A 12,510-nucleotide genomic window follows, 5' to 3' on the forward strand; every position below is an offset into this window, starting at 1 on the left:
GCTTGAAGTGGCAGGACCTACAAAACCAGTAATGTAACCCTCAGCAAAGGAATGCAAATAACCCACTGATTTTAAAACTAGGTTCCTGTGATCTGATTCTGATCTTAGCCCCCTTTATACAAGGCAGGAACCAGACCCTGGGACCAGCTGCTATTTGGTCGAAATCACTGTGGGTTGGATCAGTACAGAACAAAGACATCTCAGACAGTGTAAACTGAAAAATGGAGCCAGGTAGGTTTACACCAGCTGAGACACTGCATGTGTTGTGCAGCGCAGTCACAATTTTTCAAGCATCGCTGAAAAGAAAGGATCAAGTAATCATGTGAAACCATCAGAAAACAACACTACATGTGTACAATGAACATAGCAAGGGAGAAAACGAGCACAGGAAGAAAAAAAATGTTTTGGTGGAGAATGACATGACAGTTTGAGTAAACAAATGCTTATGAAGATCAACAGCGTAGACAGTATTTTTCCTTTGATGGGCTGATTACAGTCATCTAATTTCCCATGTAAGATTCCTCATAATACATGTGTAGAAACCTCCCAAATGAATCAGACCAGAACAACCCATCTGACCCAACCCTATAAGCTGGTTGAAATCAAAGAGAATTTTAGCTGCATATGGGTGGCAAAACTGGGCTCCTGAATGGTCCAGTTGTGCTGCATAGTCTCTTCTGGCTTGTTCTTTTCTGGCAAGATCTCCCAAACAGTATCAACAAGGAGTGCATCCCTATCAGGACTTATAGTTTTGAGACCTCACAGATGAAATCGCCAGAAAAGCATGAATAATATGTCCCCCTACACACTTTTTTGTTTTAGTAATTAAGGCAAGTTTGTTTCCCTGTCCCTAACATAAAGTGCTGTGCTTGTCCAACGGAAAGGAGATCGACAGCTAAATGAAAACATAATTTTTCTGACCAAAATCTAACATTTTGCTTAGCCGTTTTTTCCCCCATTAATGGAGAAACTATATGACTTGTCTACTATCCTTCTTGCCAGAGGATTTTTTTTTTTGCTTTGCTTTTATTTTCCAGCACCCAAATAACAATTAGAATAAAACTTACACAAAGCAAACATTTCATAACAATGCTAACAAGCTCAAGATAGCTCTATATTTATTCATATATACAGGTACACATACACACACACACACTTTTCTTAAATACAGCAGAACATTTGCTTTGAGTACATCTCTGTGTAAGCAAAAAGCTTGGTGTGTCTGGTGTGTGTTTGAGCTGGGGGGTCCCAGGAGGAACTCAGTGTTGTTGATGCTCTCAGATCCAGCAGAATTTCTATCAGAATCCAAAAGAATAAACTAGCTTTTGCTCCACCCAAGGATTCAGAGCAATTTACTATATTAAAAGGATAGGTCAACTCTTCTGACTATACCTAAGCAGCTGAGGGGTGACAGGAAGAATCTGGAAGCAAATAAATCCAGCTAAACAGAAAAGCAAAAACAGCATTTCACACCACATCGCCAATAAATATGCAAACATCTTCATGTTTCTATGTGGGACACCCACACAAGGTAGGTTCAAAAAAACCACATGCTTATGTTTCATTTTATGTGTCTGTTACACGAATTTGGCCTGGAGAGCCTGTGGAAACTGGAAACAAAGTGCACCAACCCACTCCCTACCTTGCTCTAGTTGTGGGTGAAAGCACTAGAGTCCTACCCCTTGTTCAATGCAGAGATGGGCTATGACTCTTAGTAAATTTTTGAGGCAGTTTGGGTAAAGTTTTAATGCTATAAAAAACTTAACTGGCTTAGATTACAGATTTCACTGGGAATGAATCTTATAGCCCTAACCTACACAGAAAAACCACTACTGAAGGAGACATCATAGCTTCATAACAGCTGTACGTTTTTTTCAAACAAATTTATAATACTCCTGTCCAGAAACCCAAATATCATTACACAAGTGTGCATGGATGTCTTTGTGTCATATACATATATTTTAATGTGTCATTATACTACACATACACCTAAATGTTTCTTTATAGTACACACACACGCATGCTTTTTCCAAGGCACCCTCTCAGTACAAAATAGCAGCAAGTGTTCATTTTATTCCACTTTTTCCTAAACTAAAAGCAAAACAAAAACTCTATAACCACCCCCTGTAACCCTCCTGTTTGATAAGACCATTTTTGTTTTTCTAAACTCTGATGCTAGATGGTATTCCTTATCATCTGACAGAAAATAGCAAAGGACTGTACAATGCCATTCTTTTTTCTCACTCAAGTAAAAGTTCTAGTAGTATCAATGGAAACTTTACCTTAGTCTTATCCAATAAAGCCCTGTGATATTTCAAAGAGCATTTTCCTTGTAAGACATTATAGCATCTCTTGTTTTGCACAAATGAAATGTTTTGTTTCCAAAGCTGCATGTCTGTGCATTGATGTATCCAGGAGATAGGACTGCTTGCATTGTATCCCGTTCGGTGTCATACAGTGGCAATGCTCTTATTTTATAAACCAGTAAGTTTTCCATACATTTGAATTTTGTGTATGTTTCATTAAAAGTAGGATGACCAGTGATCCTGCTGCTAGAAGAGTGCCATTCTGTAGACTTCCAACCATGTGTTATGCAGTATTATAGCCCACAAACAATTTAAGGACTACAGAGTATTGTTATTAGCTAGAAATTGAACTACTACACACTTTAGTACAGCAATTTTTCACTGATGAAACTGACACTGATTTTTTTGTAATCAGCAGAGAAGTGGTGTGTTTGCATCTGCCTTAAAGAGACGCTTAGACTGCACCTATTTTTTTTAAGTGCAGTTTTAGTCCTGCAGAAAGCAAGTTTCCACTATGGAACAAAATCTTGCCCACCTTACAGTACACACAATTTATTGATTCTATGCCCCATCTATGCTAAACACAGGAAATTTTCCTATTAAATTCACTGGACATTGGCTCTTACATAAGATTAATCCTGGGAGGAAGTGGTGCTCCAAGCTGGCCTAACTTTGTTCCTGCTAGAACCAGGGGAAAATACGCACTGGCATCTCCTAGTACAGAGTCAGGCCAACATCACATATCTGCCGACTTGATCTGGGGCAGAGACATTAGAAAAAGCCATTTTGAGAATGAAAAGCAAGCAGGACTTAGTCTATGCTCTGTGCAAGCTACACAATACATTATGTTTACTGTCCACTGATTATGCGTGTGTTAGAGGCATGACTTTGGATTTACTTCACAAAGGCATTTAAACCTGTAGCTCACTGATAAATGCGATCAGCTTAACCACCTAGTAGATGAAGTGTAGTGGCTTAAATTTTTTAGGCCAGAAATACTGTCCTCAGTCTCCCGATGTAAGCTCACACTGTCGGGAATCCTGCCGTGGGCAGGCAGAGGGCAATATATATCCCATTGCTCCAAAAGCAGCAAATTTCTTGGCACTGCTCATAACCATAGAAGACACATGAATCGCATTTGGTACTTCATGGAAAACATGTAAATGGCCTTCTTTTATCAAACACTGTAAACACGTTTAGTTTTGCTCTTCACATGAAACACAAATGTAAAAAAATGATAATAATTGATTAAAACATTTCCCCTACGCCCACCCACTAAAGCCCTAAACACTTCAGTGTGTTATAGGAAGATTAGTGTTTTACAAGATAATTCTTTTAAAATGCGATCTTTCTTTTTCAAATTCTAAATAACAGAACACCGCACATATTACAGTACTATCAAGTAGTGTCATCTTCACCTTCATCCAGGGCATAGTTGAGCTTTATGACTGTGCTGATAAAGTCACCAAGTTCTACAAAATCTGCAGTGATAATATTCACACCACTTTCTCCTGGTTTCTGAGTTCGGACCCACTGCATCATTGCAGGAAGAGCCCTAAGGAGAAAACAGGAACAATAATTACTCACAAAGCAGCGACACAAATGCATTGAGGCAGGATTTACCAACAGTGACTCCCATTGATCTTAGTTTCTAAGGGAACCATGTAAGAAAGGACACAGGTTTCTGCTCAGGCTTTCTGAAAACGCTTCTTTTTATAATTTTAATTCCCTATGGAAATAATACGTTGATTGTACTTCAACTTCTCAGTAGAAAAGAATGAAAGGAAGATCATACAAGCTCATAGTAATTATTGAACTCGCCTCGGGCAAGGGCATGGACCAGATACCTTTCCGATATCATCCATCCATATGACTCCATGGGAATTGTTTATGAAAAAAGACAGAGAGCTCAAGCCATTTGCAAAGCATGTTTGACACATGCAAGGAAATATGGAAAATAATATTTTGGGGGACACTGGAACCACCATGATTTCTACAGTGTAAGTGAAGCATATACGGAACACTTTTTCTTTCCCAGTATTAATATCCCAGTCATGAACTATATTTAATCATAAACCAGTGGTTAGTAACCGAAATAGAAGGCACCACAGTCATATCGGCTCTTTTCTAAGATGGTATGTTTGTTATGTCAGACCCTTAGCTCAGGAATACTGGGGTGTAAAAGATGTCTGCCTAACTGGGTGTGTGAGTATAAAGAAATTTTTCTTACACTATGAAAATATAAATTAACAATCACAAAAAATATCTGTGGGAAAACAAAGGGCTCCTCAGTCCTGCTGAGGAAGTCAAGCAGCAAGATCCAGTTTCTGGAAGGCAGAAGTTAACAGTGTTACAAAAAAAATAAGGCAGAGATTTTTCAGAGAACAGACACTTTTCAGAGAAAGGGTAATTGACCACTGGAAGAAACTCCCAACGACTGTGACAAACTCTGCAGCACTTGGAGTCTTTAAATCAAGCTCCGATGTCATTCCAAAAATACACTCCCGGTCAACCTCAAGCTGCTGAGTTAAATAAAGGAACCTACAGACTGGGCAGGGCCACAGTCAGTTTAGATGAACATTGCGTTCTCCCTTTCCTCTAAAATCTATAAATCTGTGATTGCCCCTCAGCCAGTATATTATACAGCCTCTTTCACAGCGGCAAGGTACATGTAAAACGTTGGCCTGAGAGTAATTTAAATCAAGCCGAACATGCTGAACTTAAATCTGCTCCCAAAAGCTTTAGGAAAATAGATCTAAAGAAAACAGAACTATTAGACACAGAATGTACTTGTCAGTGGCCACTAGAATCAGTAATTTTTAAAACAATTTAGTACTGAAAAAAATCCAAGCAGTTTTATTTAGCCCCCTCTATGATTTTACAGAAGAATGCACAACACTAAGGTTTTGCTTCAGTAAAACGTGCTTAAATCCACTGTAAGATTCACATTTAAGTGTAGCACGACATTTTGATTCATGCATTGATTCTGTATGACTGAAGCACATGTATGTATGCACATCAGCTCATAAAACTGAGCTTAAGCACTCTGCTATATAAGAACCCAAGATTTAAGTTTATGTAACCCTGAAAAGCTGCACTCAGTAGAACTCTTTAACAGGCACAGGTCAGGTGTTAAGTATTGAGCAATGCCTGGGCTGTTTGACAAGAGCCGTGAGCAGCCAAACCTAGGACAGATCTCAGCAAAACAGCATGAACCACCAAGGTGATAAAAGGCAGTTCAGGGTAGCTGAAAACTCCACCGTATCTTCACATGCAAGAGATACTGCTGAACACTGGACAAAGACACAAGGCTGAACTTCTAAGATGGCAGTGTATTGCCTTTATCTTTAATATTATCCTATTTAAGCTCGAAGAGTTTCAGGTTTAAAGGTGAACTGATTGATTGCAGGCAGACACAGATTTTTGCTTCCTTCCTTCGGCTTAAGTTGATACCCTTGATATTTTACTCCCCCTTGAGGCATAATTAACTTCTTTTGATGTCCTTTGTTTGTTCTGAAGCTGTTTCTGATGTAATTATGTCTTCAGACCATACAGCTTCCTGTCTATACACTTTAACCATATAGACTGAAATAATGTTTTCTTTTTCCTACTGTGCTCTTACTAAGCCAGCCTCTAATAGATGGTCATGGCTCCTTTTGATTAGTGCTGTACCTTAAACTCAGTTTGCCCTGCTATTTAATTTTCGGTTACGCTTAGTAGTTAAATGGGTTATTTACATTTTACTGATATTTCACACAGGACACAGTTGCATGACCCCTTGCTCAGACGCAAATGATAAAGCGACAGAAATATTTGTTCATGAGACTAGAGAGCATTCAAAGGTAAGTCAAAAAGTGAATCCGATTGCCCGACAAAAAGCTTATTTGCATAGCAAAGCCAAAGAACGTAATCCTGTAAAAAAAAAAAAAAAAACACACAAAACTGAACAAAAGTTTCCACTGACCTCAAAGATTTGGTCTAGGCTATGCAACTCTGCTTATGATACAAATTCATAGAAAAAAACCCATATGGATAATCTTTCTCCCATAGTGACATCTTGAAAGTGGATTACACCAATGACTGTAAGAAACCACACGTTGCTCAGTTTCAGTACAAATATTTCACATGCTCACAATAATTATTAGAATAAGCCTGCTTTAACATTTCTCAGGGTGCCTTTGTGATAGCAGCACAAACCTTGTTCACTCTTCCTTGTAATTTCCAGTCTCTGCATGCTTCAAACTAGTAATTGTTCTAATTAAGGGTTTTAGTCAGAGGAACACAAACCATGCTGTGTGGCAGCCACCTAAATGGCTGTGCTCACAAAAACGCAGTACGTGACATGGTCTTGTAAGATATTCTTGCAATGTTGATAACAAACAATTTTGTGCATGAGCATATGCAAGTCTCTCAGCTTGTGAACCCTGATAGTATCACTGCTTCTGTGTTAGGCAGGTCCTGGCTCTCCTACGGAGGATGTTGATGGCCGTGCTTATGGGTCTCACTGAAGTTCTGGCATCAATGGTTCAGATCCCAGCCCTGCAAGGGCTGAAGACATCTCAGCCATGTGAGTATGTGCCACACTTGTAGATACTCAAGGTTAGTAATCTGTGCTGTTACTCACTAACTACAGGGCTATAGTCTTACTGTAATGATATCCACAGCTCCATTGTGCTAGTGTAACAAGTTTTCCTAATAAAATAGTGTCATGCTGGTAATAATGACAGCAATGGCACTGTTGAAACTTTATGCAGGACAGGCTCTAGCTCTCCTGAGGGCAACCTCAAGTCTTCCAGCCCTCCTATGCCTCAGCTGCCTCTGCTGCAAATGATACAGTGAAAGCTGGATGAATTGATCAGGAGTCCTACTGGCCTTAGAGATGTGTTGTGAGGCTTCCGTGCCATGGGTAAATATTCTGAAGGGCACACAAGATGTAAAGTCCTACACTGACATGCTGCAAATGAGGAGCCAGGGCATCTGGAAAAGCTCACGGATGAAGAATATTGTCAGGGTTAAACTTAAGTGAACTCAGCTCTGTCTCACAGCTGTGCAGTCCAGCCCTTGCAGCCACAATCCCAGTTCTTTGAAGGAATCTCTTCTAACCCCTAAGGGTTGCAAAAGCTGCTGTGTCATGCCGAGCCACACACAGAGAAGGCTGCTGCTTGCCTGAGCCTAGAGCCAGGCAGGAGAGGTGTGCTCATCAGCAAAACCTGCACGGGGAGAAAGAGGAGTCTCCTCCTCCCAGCCCACTACCCGGGGCACTGTTTTCACCCTGCTGCAGCTCCACTGACCTGGGTCGGGGCTGGCCAGATCCAACGCTGCCAGGCCAGTGCAGCACTGCCCCACAAACCAGCATCTGAAGTTGACTCCTTTTTCCACGTGCATGGCAGGAGGGAGGGCTAGCAGCACAAGCAGGGCAGGCAGAGGAAAGCCACAGGACTAGGGGGTAAGAGCAGTGGAAGGGAAGAAGGGGAATGGCACGTTACCTAGGTTTGACTATGGATTGGGATCAGTAATCTTGGTGAAAAATTTTATGTCCTGAAGGCATACGTAGAATATATCATTAATTTGCACTGACTGGGAACTAGGACGTACCAGGCTGCTGCCCCTTACACGCAGCAGGGTGGGAGACCAGGGGGATGAAAGCAACGCGACTGGATGCAACGTGGAAAGACATCATGGGAAGTGCTGTGGTCCAGTCCCAGCCCACCACCACTGCACGTCGGCACCAGGGGCCAGATTCACCCCATCACATATGCTACCCAGCAGCCTCCTGCATGGGCTCTTGGACCCATCAAAACATCTGCATGAGGAGGAGAGTGAAGGAGATGTGAGCAGTAGGAACCTACCCACGCTGGACAATGCAGTGTTGTGCAGAGATGCTTAAATTATTATTTTATTTATCTTTTAACCCTTCTGAGATCAAAGCTTTTATCCCTAGGTGGCACCTCACTAAGTCAGTCACAGGTACTAATCATTTGGGTATGGCTTAGGTATTAGGATGGCTCACATCACACATGCAAACATGTTGTACATCACCGTTTCCAGCCTTTTTTTGTTGAGGTGCCATGTACTTTCTCGTGTAGCATTGCTGCAGTGATTTTCATTTACAACCCAGTAAAAACTAGGCTCAGCTTTGACAGTTATTTTATTACCTCTATTTTCCCCGGTCGTATAAACAGAAATGCGTGCAGATTTCTTTTTCTCACTTCTTTCAGGAAGCATTTTCTGAAGCATTAAAGAACTTGGTTGAGAAACACTGCCCTAAACTACAAAACATGCATAGCCCTTTTCAAAGCTAATGAATATTCAAGACTTTTTTTTTTAAACGCTCAGAGATCTCAAGCGGTTTCCAATGGTATTTAATTTTGTTTAAAAAATAATAATTAAACATTCAAGTTGCTTCAGTTCAAGTAGCAAAACTCAGACTCTCATTACCAGCTTTCAGAAAGAAAATATGACTCAACTAGTTGTATTAAAATTTGCTTTAAAAAATTTGCTCTTAGCTGATTTTAGTTCAGAAAGAGGGGTGGTTTTAGTGGTGGGTTTTTTTTTAAATTCCCGAGTCATCAAAACCTGACAAAGTGACAGAAGACTAATGACAGCAGTGCTTTAAGCCAGGACCTCCCATGGCGAAACAGCCATTCCCCTCTGCAGAGCTTTCAAGGGAGGGGAGGAGGAAAAGAAACTTCGTAAACACAAAACAAAAGGGCTGTTCACTGTTTAATGACAGTTTGATCACTAAAGGCAGAGAATAGGTTTTCTTCGGGAGCCAGGGAGCCAGTACAACCTGCTCCAGAGTAAGAAACTGGTCTCATTTACAGAGTGTGGTGCTGCCCAGCATTAAGCGCCCATTACCAGTAACACCAGAGAAATGAAGCAGGTCCATTGGCTCAGGGCAAAGTGACACGTGGCATTTCTTCCCTCTCCAGCGAAGCACACACCCTGCCTCCCTGCAGCCTTTTGCAAACAGACATTACTGTTGCAGGAAAACAGCACTGCTCTGCAGGAGAATGTATGCACACGAGCCTGAATATGAATCCCCATACTCTTAACGTTTCACCCCCTTCATCCTATTTAACTCACATATGCAAGAACACTCATTAGTTCTGGAGCTGCAATTCAGCGCGCACTGACGTTGGTTTTTCAAATGGATGATGTCACTGAATCATAAAACCCACGACTGGAAAGAACCTTGAAAAGCTATTCAAGTTGATCTACACAAAGATCAACGATACAAACCACTCCTGATAAACGTTCAATTTAATCGGTACTTACAAGCCCCTAGTGATGGAGATGTCACAGCCTTCCTCTGTATTCACAGGATCGCTACGTAAATATCCTTATACATCCTCATTAGCTTCAATGGGAGAACCCACAAATAGATGCCATCAAAAATAATGGCATTAAGGTGTGCTGCTCAAGAGTGTTCACCAAGTCGTCACTTTGCTCCTGCTAAAGATTTACTGTTCATCAGTAAATAAACTTCCCTGCAGAACATGAACCTTAGGTACAATTCCACAGTACATCATTCTAGCACAATTTTCTCTGTGGCAAAATTAGTTTAAAAGATCCTCTTCTTTTACATGCCAGCTGTTTGTTTCTGCTCCCTGATCAAAATTTACCATTCTTTCAGTTGTGCTAATAGACCCGTAGGGATAAAATAAAAACCAGCACATGGAAATGGTGTGGATTAAAAGAAACACATCAACCATTTTTGTTCTCCCTCTGTCCCAAATGGCCCAGTTCATTGAAGAGATTTGATTTACAACAGGATCTCTCAAATTGTTGAAGTGACACAATCAAGGAACAAAAGAACTCAAGAACAGCAATCTACATGAGCTCACCATGAAAAGGCTGAGAAGGAACTCCTTAGATTCACTTCCTTGCTGCTCAGATCCTCTCTAGGCAGCAGTAGTGTGGCTATACAATTGGCACTATCAAGGCCAGACGGACTAGAACCAGAAAATTTGGGCAACACTGGGTGAAATTTTATTAATAGTCTCAAAGGTACGCAGGTGTGATTTCCTTTCCCCAGATCCTGAATGGATGTGACACTGCCCATGAGCTGTCATGTCACAAGAACTACCTACATTAATGTCCAACAGGCCTGAATTTATTCTTCTGAAATGCTTATCTGTCATTCAGTCATCTTCAATTGCTTTAAACAGTTTGGAAATGCATCTAATCTGATGATGCAGCCTACTGTGCTGGGGGCAGATAAATATTTTAATATAATTAATCATAATACTGTACTCTGCAGAGTCACCAGGGGCCAGATGTCTTGGCTCTCCTATTCAGCTGCTGATGGCTTTCTGGGTTTCGTTTTCGAAAGGAGGCAGAAACCAGCTCAAAAGGGCCTTTCTGGTCCCCCCTTCAAAGAACATTTCAGTTGAATTTATTGAACCTACACCTCTATGCTTGTACAAAAATGCAATGGGACATTTAATAGCAGCAAATAGTCATTCTGGAGGTGATTAATGATCAACATGCTATTTTTCCCTGATTCCATGTTTTTAGCCATTGCACCTAGGGCATTAACTAATAGCATTAGGAATGCAGACAGCTGGGAAAGGACTCAGTGGACCCTGTAGTACAAAAGATCTCATTAATGAGGTAACTCCAGTATTTTGGCTACTCTCTTGGTCAATGTAGTGGGGAACTGAAGTGGGCAATGCCGGAGCTAAAAGCTTGAACAGCTACCACATAAAGTGAGGCATTTAGCTTTTGCATCATGACTGAAGAAGGCCTTGTAACACATGTAGTTACAACACTATTGACAAATACATGATAGTCCATGGATTAATAGGAAAACTACTGCCTGCCATGGGGATGCCTGCATTGAAAGGCTGTCTCTTCTCGTGATCCAGCAGATCAACTGCTCTTCTAATCAGTTATCTCTCTGGAGATCACACAGGGGAGAAACATCTGCCATTTTCATAAGAGCAGTGCCAGTCTTAAGCTATGAAAAGGAGGGGAATAGAGAGAGCTGAGTGCTGTTCAGACGTAGTTCTTGTCAACCTTTTGCAGCTCAGAGATAAATCTGAACAGTCATTTACGCAGGTGCCTGCACGTGGCATGGTTTACCTGCTCGAGACAGTCAGTACTGATCTCAGTTCCACACAGAAATCCTACAGTTCAAGAAATGCCAAGAAATTCACAGAAATGACAATAAGTGTGGACTGTGGAAATAGGAACTGGAACTTATTCCACTGCCTGTGAAACAGAGAAAACCTCTGCTTTACATAAGAAAACATCTGTCACAGATCAAGGGAATAGCTAGAGGTTTGGAGCTTTTTCCTATCTTCTAGTTCTTTAAAAAAAGAGTTATGATTTATTCATACACTCATTATACTTGAATCACTGTATTACAACATTCAAATCAGGTGTTAGAGCTGACTGCAGAGCAGGAACTGCTTTGTCACAGGTGTGTGTTGTAGCCAGTACTAGACCATTCACAGCCAAGATTTCCTGCACCAGATGCAGCGAAGGGCTTTGTTTTCTCTAAAGGTTGCCACCGTGTGTCACCTAGGACCTTTCAAAGAGCTCTCCTGCTGAGGAACTTGGTAGGGGACTCCAGGTACGGAGCTGCTCAGTTACTCCCCAGTTTGGTGTCACTTCCTGCTGATGGCTCAGCCCTTTGTTACAAAACTCACATTCTTGAGCATGTAAAATTTGAATGATGTAAGAAAGAAGAGAGATATTAAAAGGCAACAAATTAAAAAATAAAAAAAGGTGCACGGAATAGATACTCTGAAATTTAATGTGGAGAATAATTACATAGGGCCCATCAGCGCAAACAAGAAAAGATGATTTTTACCAGGGTTTAGTTCTGTCCAGAAACTTGGAATTAGCAGAGCCATTCTGAAAAAAACTCACTTTTGAGTAACTGGAAAAGTTAGTAAAAAGGTACATACCATTATCAGGGAAAGCAGAGTGGCTAGGTGGAAGGCAGAGTTTATTTAAGAAACTTTTGGCTGCCAGCACTACCACTCAGCTGCATAATTTGTAACAGAATTTCACACATCGTTGCAGTTTCCACTGAAATAGGTATTACAATAAATCTCAATTACTTAATTAAATAGATAAAATATGGATTATTTTTTTGTAGACTAATATCATAACCTGCAAAATTAATGTTTTCTTCTTGAAGATGCTTCGAAATTAAACTATATCTCACCTATGTTTGAATCCATTGAATACA

General features: G+C 40.8%; 1 protein-coding gene across 1 annotated transcript in view; it reads right to left on the bottom strand.

The window, feature by feature from the left end:
* Window positions 1-3,704: 3,704 nt before the first annotated feature.
* The window catches only part of PLCXD3 (phosphatidylinositol specific phospholipase C X domain containing 3), a 93,989-nt gene continuing 85,183 nt past the window's right edge, over window positions 3,705-12,510 (bottom strand). The window contains exon 3 of the mRNA XM_086629661.1: window positions 3,705-3,861. Within this exon, the coding sequence (XP_086485787.1) occupies window positions 3,705-3,861 (157 nt within the window). The remainder of the gene's footprint in view (window positions 3,862-12,510) is intronic.

Source organism: Tauraco erythrolophus, chromosome Z (assembly GCF_009769465.1).
Source record: "Tauraco erythrolophus isolate bTauEry1 chromosome Z, bTauEry1.pri, whole genome shotgun sequence".
Classification (NCBI taxonomy): Eukaryota; Metazoa; Chordata; class Aves; order Musophagiformes; family Musophagidae; genus Tauraco; species Tauraco erythrolophus.